General features: G+C 47.4%; 1 protein-coding gene across 5 annotated transcripts in view; it reads right to left on the bottom strand.

Annotated features, from left to right (window-relative positions):
* The window catches only part of LOC134441292 (girdin-like), a 100,914-nt gene extending 81,023 nt beyond the window's left edge, over window positions 1-19,891 (bottom strand). For all 5 annotated transcript variants that reach the window (XM_063191543.1, XM_063191539.1, XM_063191540.1 and 2 more), the window contains exons 1-3: window positions 19,123-19,891; window positions 18,901-19,001; window positions 10,453-10,561 (exon numbers count right to left, since the gene is read on the bottom strand). In XM_063191543.1, coding sequence (XP_063047613.1) covers window positions 10,453-10,561; window positions 18,901-19,001; window positions 19,123-19,185 — 273 coding nt within the window. In that variant the 5' untranslated portion in view covers window positions 19,186-19,891. The remainder of the gene's footprint in view (window positions 1-10,452; window positions 10,562-18,900; window positions 19,002-19,122) is intronic.
* Between the last annotated feature and the right edge of the window lie 2,304 nt (window positions 19,892-22,195).

Raw genomic sequence — 22,195 nt, 5'->3', positions numbered from 1 at the left:
CACAGTTCCTTGTCCGCAACTTGTTCCTCACCTCTCATAGACCCCAGCCCCCAAACCACCACATAAATCCAAACACACAACCCTCAGAAGCCTTCTAATAGCCTACCCCACATCCCACACTTCCCCTCCCCACCTCCCTCCTCCTCCTCCTCCTCAGGCATGCCTCTCCTGACTGGTCCAGTCTGCCCTGACCCCTCCAGTGACCCCCAGCAGGAGCAGCAGGAGCAGGAGCAGGAGCAGCAGAAGCCTCCTGAGGTCTTTGTTCTCGGGGCTGTCGGGCCCCATGGGAGTGCAGAGTAGCCTGGAGGGATGACAGCTAGCCCCTGATAGCTCCTGATAGCCCCTGCAGCTACTGGCCAGGTTAGAGACAGAGACATAGGTAGAGACAGAGAGAAGCAGACTGACAAAGAGAGGAGAGACAGACAAAGAGAGAAGAGAGAGACAACGAGAGAAGAGAGAGACAAAGAGAGAAGAGAGAGACAAACAGAGGAGAGAGACTGGACAGACTGGACTAAAAACAGAGAGATTCACTAAAAGGGCAAGACAATGGACTGCCGTTAGTTGCTGGGAGTATTACATCTTCAGACGGAATATTGTCAGTATTCAGTTTAAAACAAGTAAAACCTGAATACGGTCACAGAATGAAGAATGAGTTTACAATACTTGAGCCATTACTTGAACCAAATGCTGCCAATATTCTGTTTTTCTCACAATTTCCTGCATGTAACTACAAAGAGATATAGAGAGAAGGAAAAGAGAGAGAGGCTGACATGGAGACAGAAAAAGCAGAGAGACAGACAGAGAAATAGATAGGTAGAGATAGAGACAGAAGTACCCCCGGACACCTACACAGCACACACCCACTGACACCCCTCTTGCCTTGGGGGCCACTGCATATGGTACATCTGCAGGAGCCTGCCTGCCTGCCTGCCTGCCTGCCTGCCTGCCTGCCTGCCTGCCTGCCTGCCTGCCTGCCTGCCTGCCTGACTGCCTGACTGCCTGCCTGCCTACACTCCCTTGACATATGCTCACAGAGCACTTAGCTTCCCCTGCTTGCCTCTCCTACCACTACCAACACCACACAGGCCTATGGGACATAGTCAGGTCAGATGGCATTGTCCTTGACACTCCGGGGCCAGATTGTTGCCAAATTGGGTAGTTTCCCGCCCAATTGGGCTGCTAAGGACGGCTGTCTGCGGGTAAAAAAACGGTGAGAAGGGCATTTGGGCAGGTTTTTCTTTAGTCCGGGATTTAGTCCTGCCAGGCAGGTTATGTGCATTTGTTTGGGTTGGAAATTATCACTCATCTGGCAACCCTGTCAAGGACAAGCTCAGTAAATGAACTAAGACACTCTTGGCACATGGAGCCCACTTCACTTCACTTCAGTCATTCAAAGTGTGGAAGGTAATAAAACTAATCTCGCCTCCTTCCAATGAATACCTGTGGCCTGTTTATCTGCAACCAGCAGGGCAATTAAACAGCGTAACTTTCCATTTCAGCATTTCAACGAGTGAGTGATTCAGCTAAATGCCACTCCATTCTCTTGCTAACCTGTGGCGGTAAGCTACTCAACATATCTTTTCCAAGTTTAAAACGGAGAGAGCAACAACTCACACATTTTTATACACAGCTTTTGTAGTGCAGTTCCAGTCAGATTGCTCTGAGCGTTTCAGAAAGATCACTTTTCATGGCCAGGGGGGAAACCCTAGACCACAGTCTCAGCTTTGAAACATTCCTCACGTGTGACAGGAGGCCGGTGGTGGCGGCGACTGGATAATGATTCAAGAGTCTGCCGTCTGACGTCGGCCAATAAAAGCGCTCATAAAACGAGATGATGCGGAGGAGGGCTGGTGGAGGGATTTGCACACTCAAGGGCCATGCGTTTCTCATCATCATCATCATCATCATCAGATTTAAAAGCTACCTCACACAAAAACTGTAAAGTGACACAAACGTCCAACACCTTCCTCTTTAGTGCAGTCCCTACTGTGCTCCTCTACTCCAGTATTCCAGGCTAAGTTAACCTTGAGGTTGCGGTAAATCACCTAATAGAGGAGGCTGGCATCCTCATTTTCAGATCTTAAATGACACACGTGGGCTATCTATTAGAAAGGTGTAGGTTAATTTAGCCATGTTTATCTCTAAACCGTGTTTTAGGAATTAACACCCCCCCGGCATGTCCCTGAGGAGGAGGGTAGGGGTGACGCAAGAACAACCAGACAAGCATCTGCTAGCCATCAGGGACAATGACACAAACCCACAGTAGCCACCAGTTCCTCTCAGGCCAGGCCAGGCAAGGGGGTTGATGGATAGATCACAGTAGCCAGCGGCATCATTCCGATCAGGGGAGGGAGGGATAGACCATAGTAACCACCAGCACCTTCCGGGGGGTGGAATGTTTACCTCATCGCCAGGGAGGTGATGGATGCACCTCTCATGGCACGAATAGACCAGATGCGACTGCAGCGACTCCGGCAACGGAAGTAATTGACTTTGTATTGGGTCGCAAAAGTTATTTGGGCGACTAGAGACAATTTCAGAGACAGTTTGTAATTGGACTTCACCCACCACAGCGGAATGTTTGCATTCTGCTTTTAACGGGCATACTCTGACAACTCTATCGCTTGTGTCACTTCGTCTAGCAATTCTGTGTCGCTTACTCTTGTCGACGATGGTGTGTTCGCCCGGTCAGGTCAGCCATGGAATGGAATGCTTACCTCCTCGCCATGGATGCACTTCTGGAGAGGCTGAGACACAGGCACACATACTGTACAGCTCCACACATACACACACATACTGTACAGCTCCACTGGCATTTGGACTGAGTGCCTGAGTGAGTACTGCTGCAGTGTAGGTACTGTATGTGTGTATGTATGCAGCATGCATGTATGAAGGGTCTGGTAGTGAAAACAGCCCAGGCATGGCCTAATAAACCAATTTGCTGTGGCTGCCACGCCATGTCACCAGATGACCATTGGGAGTTAAGGCCTCCCAGTCCCAAATTAAATAAAACGTGCAAAGCACAAGGCTCCCTCTAAGAGAGGCTGGCTGGTGAGCCCTGAGGGTGGAGTGGGAAAAGGGGTGGGGACGGAGACGGGGTGTGGTGGTTTGCGGCAGCGTGTGTGTGTGTGTGTGTGTGTGTGTGTATGAGGGGGAGAGAAAGCGAGCGAACGAATGAGAGAACGCGCGCGCGCGCGTGTGTGTGTGTGTGTGTGTGTGTGTGTGTGTGTGTGTGTGTGTGTGTGTGTGTGTGTGTGTGTGTGTGTGAGTGTGAGAGTGTGTGTGAGTGTGTGTGTGTGAGTGTGAGAGTGTGTGTGAGAGTGCGTGCGAGAGAGCGAGAGAGAGAGAGAGAGAGAGACAGACAGAGAAAGAGAGAGAGAGAGAGAGAGAGAGAGAGAGAGAGAGAGAGAGAGAGAGTACAGTGTGTGTGTGTGTGTGTGTGAGAGAGAGAGTACAGTATGTGTTTTGCTGGGCTGGACAGTTGTGTGTGTGTGTGTGTCTGTGTGTGTCTCTGTCCAGTGTGTCTGTGTGTGTGCGTGTGTGTGTGTGTGTGTGTGTGTGAAGGGGGTTAGTAGGCTGGCTTGAGCTTCCCCATAATGACATAGGCTGCATGCATTCCATCCCAATATTTCCACTATGGCTTCCAAGACGGCGAAAAAAGAAAGGGGGGAAAACACACACGCACATTAGAAATACACACACACACGCACACACAGACACAGACACAGACGCACACACGCACACACGCACACACACACGCACGCTCCCCCCGGGTCTGGACATGGAGCCTGCATAGCCTTCTAACAGGCTGTCTTTGTGTTTCTAAGGCGACAGGAGCCCGCCCCTTGTGAGCTTTGAAAAACAAACTGGCCTTCTGTGGTGCTGGGGTTCAAAGCCAAGCCAGAGGAGAACTACTAACATGCATGGGGGACAGGGTTGAGTTTCTCAGGACGACAACGCTGAGGGAACATTAATCTCACGTTGATGGCATAACCTGAGGTCTTCTGTAGCGACTGGGTACCCAGAGGAGAACCATGCAAGATGTTGGACAAGTCTGGGGTTTCTCAGGGCGACAACGGTGAGGCAACGTTGATCTAACGTTGATGGCATAACTAACATGAGATCTACTACGGCGACTGGGTACCCAGAGGAGAACCATGCATGATGTTGGACAGGTCTGGGTTTCTCAGGGCGACAACAGCCGTGGAAACATTAATCTACAGCTAATGGCGTAACTGTGGGGTCTAACTACAGTGTGGCTACTGAGCAACTGCCTTAAGGAGGGCATGAAAACACTGAGTCACATGGCGGGGGCTGAACTCATGCACCCCCAGTCTGCCCCTCGCCTCCGCCACCTCCTCCTGTAGGCTGGGGCCTTGGGGCTATCTGAGAATAGGGCACTGTTCAACAGTCAGTCATAACAGAACTCCACCCCTTAGGACCACCACTTTATTTGCACCAGAGACCTTCTATTTAAAAACCCAAGTGTAAGTACCCGAGTGAACCAAAGTCATTGTGTGTTTGTTTTACAAACAAGTAATTTCCTCGCTTCCAAAATTGGATAAAATGTGCACAAGGGTGTGTATTATTATTAGCTGCCCACAGATGATATGGAGCATAAGAACCAAAAAAAACAGCCATGTCATGAGACTGATAACCGATATTATAAATCAGAGTTGTTTATTCCTTCACTACAAATCAATTGGGAACAAGCCATATATCTTGCACTATTTACAGTGAACAAGCATGCATCTCGCACCTAGGGCATTGAGGAGCCCCAGGGGGGCGTTGAGATGGATACAGCTGAGAAGGGGATGGTATTTGGGGATGGGATGATATTTTATTTTGAAATACTAAGTGGGGTGTTGGGAGGCTTATGATGCAAGGACAAGGGGGCATTTGTTCAAAAAAGGTTGAGAACCAGTGCCATAAACAGAATTGCTCTGCCTATTGTTCAAGCTGTATTGTCTTTGAGGAGCATGGTGACAGAGGGCAAGCCATCCCGAACTCCCTCGTGGCCAATGAACGACACAACGACTCCATCAGCTGCCAATGATTGAGTGATTGGTTGCCCAGAGTCTTACCACAGCCCATTGTGGGAGCAGAGTCCTACCATAGCACAATAAGGGAGGTCAACTAGCACAGTGTGGCGTCGAATGTTAGTAATCCTCCCTCCCGAAGCTTCAGTATTGGTAGTGCTGAGCTATTGGGCTGGTCCTTTAGCTCAGCGGTACTGTGTTGTGCCTCCCATGCCCAAACATGAGCGTTGACTAGGAGGTGGCGGGTTCGAGCCCTGAGTGTCGCACCTCAGTTACATTGGTGCCGTTGACCCGTGATGGGAGTGAGGTTTAGTGGGGTGAGTGTAACGTAGGCCAACTAGCAGGATGTGGCGTGGGACGTTAGTAAACCTCCCTCCCGAAGCCCTATGAAGACAGTAGCGTAGTGCTGAACTAACAGGCTGGTCCTTAGCTCAGCGGTATCATAGAATAAGAAACTATCCTGGATATCATTCTCTCCTCTGTTTTCACTGTAAGTTGTAACTCACACATAAGCAAATATGTAGGCCACACAGAACTACTAGTTGTGACTGACTGAAAAGCATCTCCGTACAGTCATGTGAAGTTGGTCTTTTTTTTCCCCCCTCATCCAAAAATACATGTGCCAGCTGATGGAAAACTGAATGAGCTCAAGAATCATATTTCCCTGTTAATCATTAGAGTAAGCTGTTACACATCAGCTGTTCCATATCTGTGAGTCAAAGCCTTCCGCTGCTTCAAAGCATTCTTGTTTTCAACACCCTCCCACGTCTTCTCTCCTGACTTATTAAACACCTGAACATATTTCAACAAGAATGTCAAACTAAACACACGCAATCACGCACAACCCCCTGCCACACACGCACACACACACACACACACACACACACACACACACACACACACACACACACACACTTTTAATTCTGCAGAGGCGTGGTGCCACACGATCCTGCAATTATTATGGAATTATGCAGCGTCCCACTTTAACTAACCTCTGCTCAAAGTCATCCTCAGTGTCTCTCGGGTGTCCCCTGAGCCTTAGGAAGTGAGATAGCAAGTGTGTGTGTGTGTGTGTGTGTGTCTGTGTTCACATGCATGCGTGTCTGTATGAGCATGTGTGTGTGTCTGTGTTGCATGCGTGCGTGCGTGTGTGTGTGCGTGCGTGCGTGCGTGCGTGCGTGCGTGCGTGCGTGCATGTGTATGTGTGTGTGTGCGTGCGTGTGTGTGTGCGTGTGTGTGTGTGCCTGTGTGTGTGCCTCCTCCCTGAGTAGCTGCAGCCTTTGTGATGGCCTGAAACGTGCAGAGTTAATTAGTGAGTTCCCTCAATATGGGGAAGGAGCTGAGTCAGCGGAATGAGGAATAACCAAAGTTCATAATCCTCTTTTCTCAAGTTTTTGCGTGAAGATCACAAAAGCTCTCTTTTTCTTTTCTTCCCCTCCTTCATTGCCCATCTAGCCTTCTCTTTCTTTTCTCTCCCCCTCTCTCTCTCTCTCTCTCTCTCTCTCTCTCTCTATCTCCCACTCCCCGGGCCCGGGACAACAGACCCCTTTACCCCCCCATGTCAGCTACCCTGCTCTCACCCTCGCTCTCTCTAAATCCGTCATTCATTCTCGGCCTCTGCTCTGAACTGAACTGAAGGCTCCAGACTGACTACGGCACGGCTGCCAACGTTATTGTAAATGGGCCATTACCACTTATTACATCCACTCCTTTATGAGTCTGCATTAATAATGTACTGCCAAAGAGGCCAGGGCATTACAGCGCACATGTTGACGATGCCAAGACAGAGCTGCTCCATATTGGAAGTCACTTATACTGTATGTGAATGTGCTGAATGAGATGACAGACCTTCCAAAACGTCTCGGCCCAAAAAAACAAAAAACGCACACATGCCATCTGTCTGGGACTGTGAAGTCTGACGGTGAGGTCTGAAACACACAAAAATGTGTGCGCACACACAATCACACACGCACATGAACACATGCGCATGCATATTGTAGTGTACATGCACGCACACACGCACGCACAGTCTTCTTGGATGTGCGTGAGGACCTGCTGCAAAGAGCCAAACGTTTTCACACCATCCAAGCGTGGGCAGGGCAGGGCAGGGCAGTTGAGTTCAGCAGACCGTGCCCCCAATCTACGGCTTCATTCATGGTGCTCTTAACACTTTTATCGTTGTTGGAATGAACCTTAGCCTCCCGTGCCGGGAAGATTAAAAAGGGCAGCAGTCACAGGCTAAAGTCTGTACTTTCTTAAACGGCAGCCACACTGCCAAAGTCTGCTAAAGTCAGTGCTTTCATGCAGTCTGGCCCTGCCAAAACATCTCTTCTGACCCTATTAGGAGAGGTCTTTGAAGGAGCGATTGGCCAAAGCTGGAGCTGATCCGCTCTCACTGGTGCGAATAGTGACACTCAATTTAGGATGAAGAGGGGCAATCTCTCCCTTCTCTTCTATACTCTAATACATCACTGCTGTGGAGTCAGTGATGGGACTCATTTCGGACGAGGCACGCTTTTCCAAACAGCTCTGTCAGGCACCATCAGCGATTAAAAACTTAAAACCACATGACTGACATTCAAAACAATTCTCAGAAAAAAAAATTAGGTTAGAAGGGGGTGGGAGCAAATATAGGCACTGGGGCTTTCATGAAACCCACCCACTGAGGCTAGTCAAGGGGGGGGGGGGTCTAGTCAAGTCTCTTCAATGGAACTCTGATGAGGCTCTTGGAATGTTACAAATTGGTTGCTCTTCAACGATCGCTTTGCTTTGAATAGGCATCAAGCAGCACTTTTTGGTTTTTGGTAGTCATCCACCATCTCTGGGCCAGTAATAAGTGATGAGTGACAGTCAGATGAGATGCCTCTTGGGAGTGACACCAGTCTCAAGTTTGGAGCTCCACAATGAACAAGGCTCCATCAATCATTTCGGATGTCATGTTTTCCCCTCGAGATGACACGTGAGGAAATGGCTGACGGGGTGTTGAGGTGAGATTCTCGGTGACCTTGACAACAGCACAGCAAAGTGGGAGCACCACTAGTCACCCAAACAGTGTTGCCAGATGTATAACAATTATTGGATTTGTGAAGGTAGAGAATGCGCGCACATCAGTGGCACAGATGCTGAACAAAATAAAGTAACTGAAGTAAATGATAGATGTCCGCAACACTGTTGCACTTGAAAAAGGACTAAGGTCCGAAATGTCGTGCCAATAAACAACTGGGAGCATTAACAGTAATCTATCATTTACTTCAATTATCGTATTTGTACCATAATTTTGTACATTTTGTCCTCTGTAACGATCAAAAAACCAGGATGTACGATAATTTCTGAGTTGTCATTCAGTCCATTTAGATGACTTGAAACAACAATTTGGGTCTCCTACAATAATTTCCTCCCAAAAAGCCCCCTCCAAAACGATAATTTTGAAGTTTTGGTACGATAATTCAGCATTTTCCATCTGGCAACACTGCACCAAACAAGCATAGCGGGGTGCACACCGCTGGTCTCCAATCGACACACAAACCCCTATAAACACATTCCTGGAGGCGTTGCCATGGGAGCTGCATCAGACACATTTTCAGGTTATTATTCAGGGTAGAGCCACCTCTGGATCCTCAATTATCTTACCCAGCGGTGGCGCCTTACACACAAAGGCAGCACACTGTAATAACTAAAATCCTTAATAACAATGTAAGGTTTGTCATCTCAGCAATTTCCAATAAGTCGCTACTTTGCTTACAGTGACAGGCCATGCTCTCTGCCACATGCACACACACGGCCGCTGACAGCTTTGACCGGGTCCAAGACAAAGTCATCTGAAAAGGCCCCATCACCCAACACATACAATGTAATGCTCCCCTGCATTACCCCATTGGCGTCCCTGCGCACGCACACGCACACACACACACACACACACACACACACACACACACACACACACACACACACACACACACACACACACACACACACACACACACACACACACACACACACACACACACACACACACACACACCACAGTTTCCCCAATTACCTCACTTGTGCAGCACACACACACAGACACACACATGTGCTCACAAACTCTGCACAAAGTCTGTGGCTGTTTAACAGATGTACTAAGCAGCTTATCGCATAACAAAATCTACTTGCTTACATCTACTCAAAAGCTTTAGTCAGTCAGAATCCCATCCCTCCCCAGTCCCCTCATAAAGGAGGAGGAGGGGCCTTAAGTGAGGAGCAGCAACAGTTTATTTTCAAATTAGTTCTAGAACTGAACGACAGGGGAAAATCCACACCACTCCCCCCACACCAAAACAAGGCCAACAGACTTAAAACTCAAGTCGCATGCAAACACTCTAAAAAACAAACACGTTCGTGAGTGATGGATTGAAAGGCACAGAATCATGGTGCACAGGACTAGTGTGTGTGTGTGTGTGTGTGTGTGTGTGTGTGTGTGTGTGTGTGTGTGTGTGTGTGTGTGTGTGTGTGTGTGTGTGTGTGTGTGTGGTTACTGTCAATGTATACCGGTAGTTTAACTGTACATTGGAGACTAGTCAAACGCAATTTCAAACTTCTGCGCTAACCCCGTTACATAGATTTTTGACAAGAAAGTGCACTTGACTTTACAAAAAACTTCAAGCAATCAGATTTTAAACCTAAACATGTCAACATGACGTCATCCAAAGTACTTAGTTCCCAAAGACACTATAAATAATCAAAGAAGGAGCAATGGAGGAGAAACACCCCCAACCCCACTCCTCCTCCCTCCTCCACATCCAATTTGTGGAGTGGGGAGAGCGAGGCAGCCACATCTGTGGGACAGAGGCGCTACCCAACACATTTCTGGCGTGCCTGCTGTGTTAGACGGGGCCCTCTGCCATCTGGATGGAAGCCCTGCTCTCCACATCACACCGGCCACAGACATCTGCAAACGAGACGAGGGCCCTGGCCTTCAGACGCCATGTACGTTTTCATAGTGCCAGCCACTCGCTCTGAGAGGCTTTCAATGCGTTTTATTCCCATTCATGGCATGCATTCAGGATTTAACGAACCTCTCCAAAAGAAGAGCATTTACAATGTTGTTCTTTTTCAGCCACGGAAAGAGACGTTTTAAAATAAAATGTAGCGTCAAACACCGGTCTAGAAGCATCTAGGAGTCACCAATCATTCTCACACAAACAAACACTAAAGAAAGGAATCTGGCAGTAAAGAAGTCATGCAAATCCATGCCAGATTCATGCAAATTCAGTTCTGGGGTTCTACTTTGGCACTAAAAAGGCACACCAAGTTGTTTTAAAATCCAGGTCCCAAATTGTCTTGCACGTGAAATGACCCAACTCCAAAAAGATGGAACTGCTCTGCAATTTCCCCTTAGCATCCCAAAAAAGAGGAAACACTTTCAGCTCACCTGGTAGTACGCCTTAATCTGGCGAATCAGGATGGAGAGATTCTGGATCCGCAGAGTGGAGTCATTGTTGACCTTCTTGTTAGTCCTCTGCACTGTGGCTTTGGGATTTCTGAGGAGAGAAAAAAAGAAGAGACAACGTTGAGAACAATCAGGGCCGCTGCTATGGTTTTAGAGGGCTTGAGCATAACTGGTCAGGAGGCCCCTTCATAATTCAATAATAATAATAATATGCGTTTTAGTCTCTCTCAATTTAGGAGCCCCCAATTTTGGGGGCAAAGTGGTTGAGGCCCTCAGCGCTCTGCTTACTCTGCTTATGCCTAGCAGCAGCCCTGAGAACAATGACGCGTTTGACTCCAGTCAACACACCAAGCAGAAGAATGAACAGAGCTCCAAAATAATTCAATTTCACAGACAGCACATCTGTCACAGACCCATTAAACAACAACAACCAGGAATATGCAGGGCTGGGGGAAGTGGTTGACCTTTCACAGCACCGTCTCAACCGCATGGTCAATGACACAGACATGTTAAAGACTGCCTGGAGCATTTCACTTGGCTCATGGAGACTTGCGAATGGGTGACTACAACATCCCACATGGACTCCTCTTCACTACAGCAACTATTTGAATGGGAGAGTCAGATATTCTGGATTTATGGATGGACATTGTGGGAATTCATCATGTGGGAGATGTTCCTTCATTATTTTTGTGAGTATGTGAGAGAGAGAGCGAGAGGGAGAGCGAGAGGGAGAGCGAGAGGGAGAGCGCTTGTACACGAAGACTGGTGGAAACATTAGGAGACAAAATCCCCTAGGATACAAAACATGAGCGAGTGTCAGAAAGATCAACCAACAGGAAATCATTTCTCCCACACAACATATGGAATTTTTCACTTTACAAACAGACTATCTTCAAGCAAAAATGATGCATGAGCTGTCACAAAACATAAAGTGGGAGCAGCATAACGTGTAGATACTTTTGGATGCTGTAACGCCTGAACTCAAAGCTAGTAATTCTGCTCATGTGAGAGAAGTAGCAGGCAACTGAAGTCCACCAGTAACTGGTTAATTGGCTAGGTCTTTAGACGCCGCTCGACGCAGTCTCACTCAGCAATCTGGCCCACTTCAGGGATCAAAACCTGCCAGTTAAGTCTTGAAACGAAGACCCAACCACAACCCCTCCACCATGTAAAAGCAGCTAATTTCCACATAGCCTGAAACCCGAAGGGCAGCCAAAACCTGAAGCCAACCAGTGCCCTGTGTGCGACCTCAGAGCTGGTGTTTGGGATGAACCAGGAGGGGAGGAGAGAGAGGAGCGAGCGCACAAAGGTTGGCGGAAACGCACGAGGGGCTGCGTGAGAACCAGGCTAGGAGAGAGGAGGAGAGAAGAGAAGAGTTAAGGATATCCAAGGGGACCTCTCTATCTCTCCCCTTATCACACTCAGGCTACTGTGTGCTTTGAAGATGCCAAGAGGTGAATATGCTTTATGATCAGGCAGAGCTTCAGCTGTCCACATCTAAGTTACTGCAGCACGGGGTCTTCTCGGCCGGACAGATGGCTTGTGTTTAGTTAGCGTTAGCGTATGACCTCATTTTGCACTGTAGCGAGAGAGACAGAGAGAGAGAGAGAGAGAGAGAGCCCCCACCCCATCCTCCCCTCTTCTAACAGCCGTGCCAGACTGTATACATTGTTGCATTAGGGATGGTGGGCATGTCTTTATTTAAAGACTAAAAACATTACAGCTAAAGTGGTTATGTGAGTGTGATTATTTATAAGAGCTGAATAATCACACAATGCCAGATGTATCTTTTTTCCATTTATCGCCGTTATCAAGGGAGCCATTTGCAGTGCCGTTAGCGGACATGAGCATGTGTGCGTGCCTCTGTGTGAGGACACGCCTGGCCTGGCGGAGGGCACGCATGTATGGGCATTCGCTTGCGCGCACGCATGTATGGGCATTCGCTTGCATTGCATCTGGGGTCTATTTGCCTCTTTTTCCACCATTTTTTCTTACAGTGGCTGTGAAAGGGTGGGGGTTTGGGGGCGTGGCTGTCCTGTCCTCTCCTGTCCACAGGCCCATGTGCATCCGTAGTCTGATTTCCAGTGAACCTTACCACAATTACTCCCCACGGCGCTCACGCTGCCCCACATACCTCCACAGCTCAGGGGACGCAACAAAGGGATGAAACGGTTACCACTACGCCTTCCCCCAACACCCTCCCCCCCCACACCTCTTACCCAACAAAGCTCTTACATAAAAGCCCACCCTTACACACAGAGATGCAATGAGAGACGGACCTTCTCTGAGATTTTTTTTCTCGCTCCATGCTCTATTTTAATGCAGTGACGCCCAGTGCTGGGCAAAGGAAGTACTCTGACCTCAATAAATGAAAACAGGAAATAAAAAAGGAACGCTGATCATTGTGAGACGTCTCGTTCCCATTGCCTTCACAGTGACCATGAATCTTTCAATAACGCATTTGAAATGCGGTAATAAAACTGTCTGCACCAGTACACGCACCCACACACGAACTCAAAAACGTGCACACACATGCACACCTCAGACGAACATGCATGCAGAGCAGATGCATGGATACAAGGATGGGGTGCATGGGTGCATGGGTGCATGGCTGCATGGGGTCGTTTTAGGTAGTGTGAAGGCTACTAACGATCACGTGACCTTCCACACGCGCCCAGTGGAGGAGTCTGTTGAAGTGGGGGGTGCACGGTGCCTCTGTGGGGGGCAGGCTTAACCCCTTAATTAAATACCGTGGAGGGAACTGTAATCCTGTCAGCTAAACGTGCTTGTTAAAAGAGGGGGTGGTCGTGTGGGGGGCGGCGATGAGAGAATGAGGGGGCTAATTTACATTAGATCTAAATAGCCAACTGGAGATGATGCCACACGAGACATGAGAGGCGGTATACGCTACGCAACACGGACATGATGACACAGTAAGCAGGCTGGTCCACCTCGCCCCACCCCCTACCACACCATCAGCATCCTCTACATCGTACCTCCCTCCCTCCCTCCCTCATTCAGCCCATGTGCCTCTCAATGGAGGGCCTTTGTATGATGGTAAACAAAAAAACAAACAAAACTACTACCGGTACTACTACGGCATACTGATATGACGGCCCTTACGCATGAGAGTGCGATGCAGCGTCAATAGCGAATGTATGGGGAGTACAACATAGGCCTGGGGCGGTGAGTCGAGGAGGGGGAGCGCAGCGTAGCGTTGGGGAGTAACCTACTTCTGACAGCCCACATAACACTCAGCAGACATGCAGGGGGGCGGGGGGGACGCAGCCAGAGCACGAGCCGGGCATCGAGTGAGCCCCTGTTACACAAACAAACACTCAAACACATGCATGGAGGAGGACGGACGGACGGACGGACACACACAGAAATGCACACATGCATTCACGCAGGCGCACACACAGAGAAAGATGTGCGTGAATACAAATGTACACAGACACATGGACACAGACACATACATGTGTGCAAGCACAAGGGCACACGCGCACACTCACACACACACACACACACACACACACACACACACACACACACACACACACACACACACACACACACACACACACACACACACACACACACACACACACACAGCAGAATAACTTGCTGCTTTGCTTTGCAGATGTGAGTGAAAATGAATGCATGCACACACATTGCAGGGCTTGGCCTTGGCAGTGAGGAAGAGGAGGGTTTGTTTGTTTGTCTGAATGGATCTCCATGTTGGAGGGGTGTGATAATGGTGAGATGATGATGATGATGGTCCACTCATGCTTTACTGCTGCCGGCCGGCCTACACCCATGGGTTTTCCACCCATAACTTCCATTAAACAGGAGTGCAATTTGGGAGTGGAAAATAAGAAACTGCTAGCTGTTGAAAGCTTGGAGAACATAAAACATCTATCGTTCTATAGGGCATGTCAAATGCAGACTAACCCAGCACGACTCCCCCACACCCGACCACTCACCATGCAAGCGCACGCACGAACGTATGCACGCACGCGCCTTGGGGCTAATATGTTATATCAGGAGGACATTTTGTCATGTCCTAGCAATCTACTGATGTGTGCGATCAGCGATCAGTTGGATGACTGTTATTACTTCCCGAACGCGTCGTCCTACCAAAAAGGCGGCCAGTGGGAGGCCTGCCATTGGGGCGGACAGGCAGACAGCATGGCCACAGCACAGCGGAGTGGAGCGCTCGAATACATGCCCTTCCAAGGTCGCAGCAGCTGCTTCCTGTGAATCTGACTCAAGAGCATATTTACAGCCCCGCTCAACATCCTCTTGCTCTCTCTCCACACACACGCACACGCACACACACCAACTTGCTGCTTTGCATACAGGGGCTCTGAAGGCAGGAACCCAAATACAGTACATTTGCTAGACAAAGAGGGACATAAATGAGAAATTCTGCTGGTGTCATGTTAATGATATTAAATTGCAGTCTCACCATGTCTGGGAATATTCTAATTGATTCAGGTCATCCAAGTCAACATGGTCTATTTGTAGGCAACTGGACTTCTTTTTGGAGCACAGTGACGTTTCGTCTCTTCCACAAGAAAGTCTCCATCAGTTGTAATACTGTTGTGAAATCAAAGGTGCCTTTTGGTAAAGCTATGCAGGTATTTCTCTGATTCAATTAGAAGGTAATTCTTGTAGTTTCTGGAGTCTACACATAAGACGACAGAGTAATAATCAATGATAATTGTCTATGCTACATTCCCACATAACACAACAGCATTAAGCGATGCTATTGGCCATGCTACATTTCTCACATAACACAACACACTAATAAGCAATGCTATTGGCCATGGTCCTTTCCCACAGAAGCTCCGTCTCCAGAGGGCATGCAGGTACTCGTAAGGTGTGTGAGGTGTGAGGTGGAGGGAGAGGAGGGGGGTTATTCTGGAGAAGACTGGAGAAGGGAGTGGAGTGGATTGGAGATGTGATATATACTTTCTCCGTGTCTGTCTATGTCTGAAGGCAGCTATAGTAGCTCTCCTACCCACAACACAGGTCTTTTTGATCTCCCAGGATAAGAGCCTCCTGCCTGCGTTGGGGAATTCAGCACTCGCATACAAAAGCCTTCCAGCAGCAGCAGAAATCTCAACTATGCGCTTGTCTACCTAAACCAAGATGAGAACAATAGAAAGACGCGTTTTGTCTGGGAGCGCTCGTGCTGTGCTCTCTCTCTGTGTGTGTGTGTGTGTGTGTCTGTGTGTGTGTGTGTGTGTGTGTCTGTGTGTGTGTCTGTGTGTGTGTCTGTGTGTGTGTCTGTGTGTGTGTCTGTGTGTGTGTCTGTGTGTGTGTCTGTGTGTGTGTCTGTGTCTGTGTCTGTGTGTGTGTCTGTGTGTGTGTCTGTGTCTGTGTCTGTGTCTGTGTCTGTGTCTGTGTCTGTGTCTGTGTGTGTGTGTGTGTGTGCGGGAAAGAGGAAGAAATGCAAAAGAAAAGGTCTGTGTGTGTGTGTGAGAGAGAGAGGAAGAGATGTAAAAGAAGAGAGGCGTGTGTCTTTCTTTCTCACACGACTATCCCATTATCTCCGTCTTTTTGGAGTGCTAAAAGGCACGGTGGGGAGGGACTCGGGGTGACTATGGAGACAGCGCCCAATAGGGATTAACTTAATTAAACTGTTGTCACTCAACAAATCTCTTATCAGCCCCTGAGCCGACCAACCACGGAGCTAAGTGCCCGTGTCTGTTACTGTGTCTGTTCTACTGTGTCTGTGTGGCCAACATGAGAGCCTGTGACAACCAGAACGTCTCATCAGACACCGACCAAGCTGATCGATGATCCATAAGTTATACGCTGCGAGTCGGTCCAAACGCCGGCTGTGCGACGCGATGATCTCATCTCACACAACTTGGACGGTCTGGGTTTTCAGGTGGCGTTTTTGACAAGTCTAAGAATAGGGAGAGCAGATAGGAGGTCCTCCCCCTCCAGGGTGGAGGTGGCGGTGGTCATTCAGGAGCAACGGGCTGCTCTGTTGGGATGGGCACGAGCCCCACAAAGAGAGGCGCCAGTCACACCACACCACACCACACCACACCACACGCGGCGCGGCACGGCCATCTGTGCTGCCTAGTATAAACCGTTAGCTAATCCAGGCAGGACTTCCCCGGCGAGGAGAAGTGCGGCAGGCAGGCAGGCAGGCAGGCGGGCAGGCGGGCGGGCAGCCCTCTGGCTGGCTATAGGCTTATCCCAATATGGCTACCAGGTTTACTCAGCACTCAACACACGTGTGCACTCTGCCTCTGAAGATGGAAGAGAACTGACTAACTACCTGGCTTATTAAAAACATGCAAAAAATGTGATTAAAAGCAGCCCATATCGAGGGGATTATGCAAGCTAAACAGCTTGACATATGCTGTGTATTAGTGTAATCTGATGTGTTCATGACATGCCAGTCAATATCACATCTCAAGCAGCCTAAGGCTCAGGCTGACAGACCATAATAAGGAGCAAGGCAATGCTCTCTGGAGAGGCATTGCTCAATCGCTTGAAAATTGATGGCACACTTCCCTAGATAAAATCGCTAAAAAAAAAATGCTAAACAAAAGCCTGATGGATTTGCTGAAGTAGCATTGATTCCTTCCAGACCAATTGTCACACGAGAACAGTCAGACGTCTACAAGACTTGGAACAAATGTCTTGAGAATTGAGAAACAAGTCTTGCATATTCAATAGTACATTACACTTAGCTAACACTTTTAACAAAAAAGATATTACAGGGTATTGGTTGCAGTCCTTGGAGCAGAATGGGGAAAGGTGCCTTGCTCAAGTGCACATCAGCCATGGAGGGAGGAAGGGATTGGTAAAGGGTGGGGATTGAACCTGGAACCCTGTGATCTACTAGTCTAACTCCCTAACTATTACAACATGGCTAGCCAGATATACATTTCTGTGTGAAGCCAGGGCATGTGAATGTCCAGCAACATACCAAGTTTAACCCACTTTTCCAACCGTTCATTTGACGCTGGAATTTCAGGCATAATTTAGTTACCAAAGCCTTCCTGAACACTGTGCGCCCCATGGGAACAAACTGTGTCAAACAGAACTAGTGTACCATCACTGCCACAATATTCTCCTTCAGTCTTCTCAAGGCTCGCATGTCAGCAACTCAGAGGATGACGAAGACAGTGACGAAGGTCTACTAGAGAGGCAGGTATGCATGACTCTCCTCCCCACTGATGGCATGAGGCTGCAAAAACAACACAGGACTCTCTACCGTGATGTGAAGAAGTAGGGTGACACAATCTGACAGGGCTGCCATTTAGCATGCTAATGTCATCATCAATGGCTCATACAAAGGTCTTGTTTATCACATCCTGTGACAATGTGAGCTCTGTGCAGGAACTACACAGCACTATAGAATCAGAATCACCAGCTGCCCATCACTAAGGAGCAACCCAGACAACACTCACTACTACTCCATCACGAGTAGAACACCACCAGAGTAATACAAATGGGGCCAAGTCATTAGTCACATCACATATCAAACGTCTGATTTGCCAACCACTATGGGAATCTTTAGAGTAACATAAAACAGTGCGTAAAACATAAAGCCTACAAAGCCAACATGAACTTGCATGTCCAGGAGGCTGCAAAAGTTATGTCAGATATTGACATCATTTAGTGGGTGGCCTGCCCATTAGAAAAATATGCCTTTTCTTCTAGCTGTTCCAAACATCAACATGTGATAAGGTCTATGGACATTCCTTTAATGGCCAAGCCAACCTTTCCAATTTCATCCAATTCAATTCGGCATGTCTGCCAAGATAACTCATTTCAGGTTGCACATATCACACAGGAGGGGCATGTCCTCATAGGAGTGATGCACTACATTAAGGATGGGCACACTGCCTCTTCTGCATCACCAAGGCCATTAGGATTCAATTACCCAATAATTTATGGTCAAAATGTTGCCAAAGACATTACTAAAAAAGAACCAAAACCATGCCAAGAATCTAATAGTGTCTAGACAGAATTGCTCTGCTGAGTGACAAAGCATGTACAAGCAGTTCTAATCTACACTATTCCATCTGGGTCTCCAAAGCGCATGCATGGAATATTGTCTGTGCAGACGGAGCAAGCAACTCAAAACACTGCCCTGCTCGCAGCTCAGGAGTGCAACACATTCAGAAGGAGCGTCAGGGCGACTTCCAGTAAGCTGCAGATGACACTTTTAGTTGGAGACGCCTAATGTGATACCCAGTCAACTGGAAGCACGTCTGCTGTTGGTTTGGATGGCGTTGCCGTTGTCGTCTGCGTTGGAAAGGGCTGCGTCAAGCTACACGACCCGCTGACAGATCCCTTTTGTGTTGGTTTGAGAGTTATTGGGGCTCGGGAATAACTGAATAATGAAATATAACGTTAGGCATGGATCACGTGCAATGTTAGGACCAATCTACTTACATTTCCAGCATGATTTCGTTGAGAAATACTCCATCCACTAATTCAACGTATTCCGACAGATTGTTTCCATCCTTGGTAGATAACTGGCCGACTGTCTTCACCTAGAATTTGGGTGAGGAAAGGGGTAGGCTGTAGTTAGTGGTTGTGTCGGCAACAAAACCAAACAGTATTGTAAAATGTGCACACTTATTCAGGTAGACTGTGATTCATGTCAGGACTTACCCAGGCGACCAACGGGGTGAGCATGAATTGCTCCAGTAGCGGAGCAAAGACCTCGTTATCCATTTTGTCGTCGTCTCAATATCAGATACAAATTAATCTAGCTTTTTATTAGCTAGATGGGGTTAGTTGAATGGTCCTCTTGCCAGTCCTCAGCGCGCGACCTCAATTTAGAGGCTGGCTACTCATGTGGTTGATTTAATTAAACACACACTCATTTTGAAGATAGAGTTCATGCATAGCCTCAGTTATGCAGCTTTTGTCGTAGTAGAGAACTGTTAAAAGAAAGCCTGGAGATGGCCTTTAGTCCAACAAGCCTTGATAAATGGAAGCCTGTTAACCTTTCTTCACTCAGCCAAGGAATGCCTTGCATTTCTCAATAAAAGTCGAATGATCCCATTGATTATTCCGCGGTTCTCTCAATAGGTTAGTGATTCCTGCAAGCTTCCACATAAGCCAAAGGCGCACACTTCCCCCAGAAGACGTGTTTGGTTTTAGAAAGAATCCGTTGAATTTACATCCTGATGACAAATCTTGAAGAAAATTCAAAATTCCTCCAGAAGCGACCTGTGAGAAGTCTTTCAAATCTTGAAGTCCCAAATCCAGCTAGTTCTCCAACCGGCGCGTGCCTTGAATGGCACGCGTCACAATATTGTATCCTTTAAAAAGAGGGGGGGGGGGACATACGTGGAGAGTATACTTTTTTTGTCGGTTCTACTCTACTTTACTCAGTCTATCTTTCCAGCAGATGAGCGTAGCCTGTCGGAATAGTAACGGCACAAATCTGCCGGTGGGGTGAGAGGATTCTGCTGTGCGCGAGACCAAGCACCGCCTCCTCCCGTTGCGCCGCCAGAAGCATCGATGCACCCTTGTGTGTCTACCTCCGCCAGACGTACGCGTGTACAATTTGAGATGGGGAAAGAAATAGAGCCAGATGTTGACTGTATAACCTAGTATCGGCGGTTTACTCATTCATAGGCTATTTGTTATCAATTATTAATTTCCCAGAATACGTAAGTGCAGGCCATATTAGCCATAGAATGATAAAAATGATGAACATCATGCACACGGTAGACACACTGTAAATTCGCATTCCGGAAGAAACACACAAGCACACTGTACGCTAGGTTATTAGTGCCACATCATATACTTCAACAAGCCCTGTAAGTGGATGGAGGCTAATGAATTGAATGTCACGCAACATCAAACAGGGCTGTGTAGATCGGTTGGTTTTGTGCGGATTATCTATCATATAACACTGGAATCTGTTGTGTGGAGAACGGCTCACATAGGACTGCAGTTTATTAATTTAACCTTACAGTCCACCGGTTATCATGGTCGACTTTATACAGTCTCTATTGTCTGCGCCAGGCGTTGAACAGTATGTTGGGTACATTGGCCTCTCCATACTGGAACAGCGTGCGCACTGATTTCTGGAGGCAAAAGAGAGACATCTGGTGGACATTTGGGGTCTTGTTTTCCTTAGTGAATGCGCTTCTTCAGCAATAAGGCTCTCAGAGGTGTCAAGTAGGCCCAGTCATTTTATTTAGGAGATTACAGAATAACCCTCACGTTTGTTCATCGCAGAATTAGCTGTTTTTCTTGACTTTTAAAAGGCTCACAGTGTTGTATTTTATAGGATGCAGGGTGTTTGGGGTATTATGGATATTTCCAAATCTTAATTGTACCAAGTGCCCATTTTCTACACACCACCACAAGGAGACTTGATATGACATTGGCAATAAGTGATATTCAACAGAAGAGTTTAAAATGTAACGTTGTAAAGTATCATCAGACATCATCGTTTGAACTTACCTTTATGGGGCAGATTTCCATACAGACGAGTGTTTATTTCCACTCATTTATCTGGTCCCGCTTATGCTTCAGTCATATGGTATCCCAAAGTTGTTCCCTTTTTATGTATGCATCACATGGGATGCACATACACAATAGCCTACTTATGTTGTTGATAGTGTTATTCTCTACCTCCATATTAGGGCTGTTCAACAATTCAATTTAATGAAACTTCACCTGGTCCTTAGGTTAAATCGGGTGGGGAACCTAGTCTCGAGGGCAGTTTACGGCCCTTGAGGCCGTCTTATCCGGCCAGATTATAATGTAATGCAGTTTAATTTTAATGTTATGCAGTTTCACATGAAATATGACATGTTTTGTAAAGAAATCTTAGAAATTTCACTTGCAATACAATCAAGTTGTATTTTCAGAAGACCTAGTGAAGGTGTGGTCTGTTGTAAAGGTATCTGCCTTCAATATAGGCCTAGGCCTAAAGTGCAGGGGGAAATCCTGGTATGTGTTCATACATCCCTTGCAGGACTTTATAACATTTGAAGTGGCCCCTTGAGTGAAAATGGTTCCCCACCCTAGTTTAAATGATCAAATCCAAAATCTCCTTGCATAGGAGGTTACCCAGATTTTCCACCTAAGTATATCTCCCACTCCCAATCTCTTGAGGAGTTATATGATAAACCATTTCCCTATATGCCACTATTTAATGCAATGAATTACGCATGTTGTAATTTACCTCTGCTTGTCAAGCACTTTAATCAGCTGTGAAAGTGTTGCAACATACAGTAAGTAGGCTATCTTGACTTGACCATGGCAGCCTGACTTCTGTTGAGAATGCAGAACATAATGGAAATGAAAGCCATAGCACGGATTAATCCACCAAGCTTGATACACTGTCCAAAGCCAATGCATTAACCAAATCAAGCGAGTAGGACTCAGTAATTCTGAAGGTACATTAGTGCAGTAAAGGTACATTAGTGCAGGTGTTACCACCAAAGTGAAAGTCCATCTATTAGAACTTCCAAATGCCTGTAGTGTAGGGTTTCCACTCACATTGATTTGTTTGTCTGTCTGTCAGCAGGATAATTCAAAAAGTTATGCATGGATTTGGGTGAATTTTGAGTTGTTGGAAATGACAAAAGGAACAAGTGGTTAAATTTAGGTGGTGATCAGGATCATGATCCGTATCCAGGATTTAAAAAAAATATTCTTCATCCATGCAGGATAGGGTGAATTTTGACATTCCAGCTTCTAAATCCACTAAAACCAA

Source organism: Engraulis encrasicolus, chromosome 24, assembly GCF_034702125.1.
Source record: "Engraulis encrasicolus isolate BLACKSEA-1 chromosome 24, IST_EnEncr_1.0, whole genome shotgun sequence".
Taxonomy (NCBI): Eukaryota; Metazoa; Chordata; class Actinopteri; order Clupeiformes; family Engraulidae; genus Engraulis; species Engraulis encrasicolus.
The sequence above is the reverse complement of the archived record's forward strand: the minus strand, read 5'-3'. Positions and strand labels throughout refer to the sequence as shown.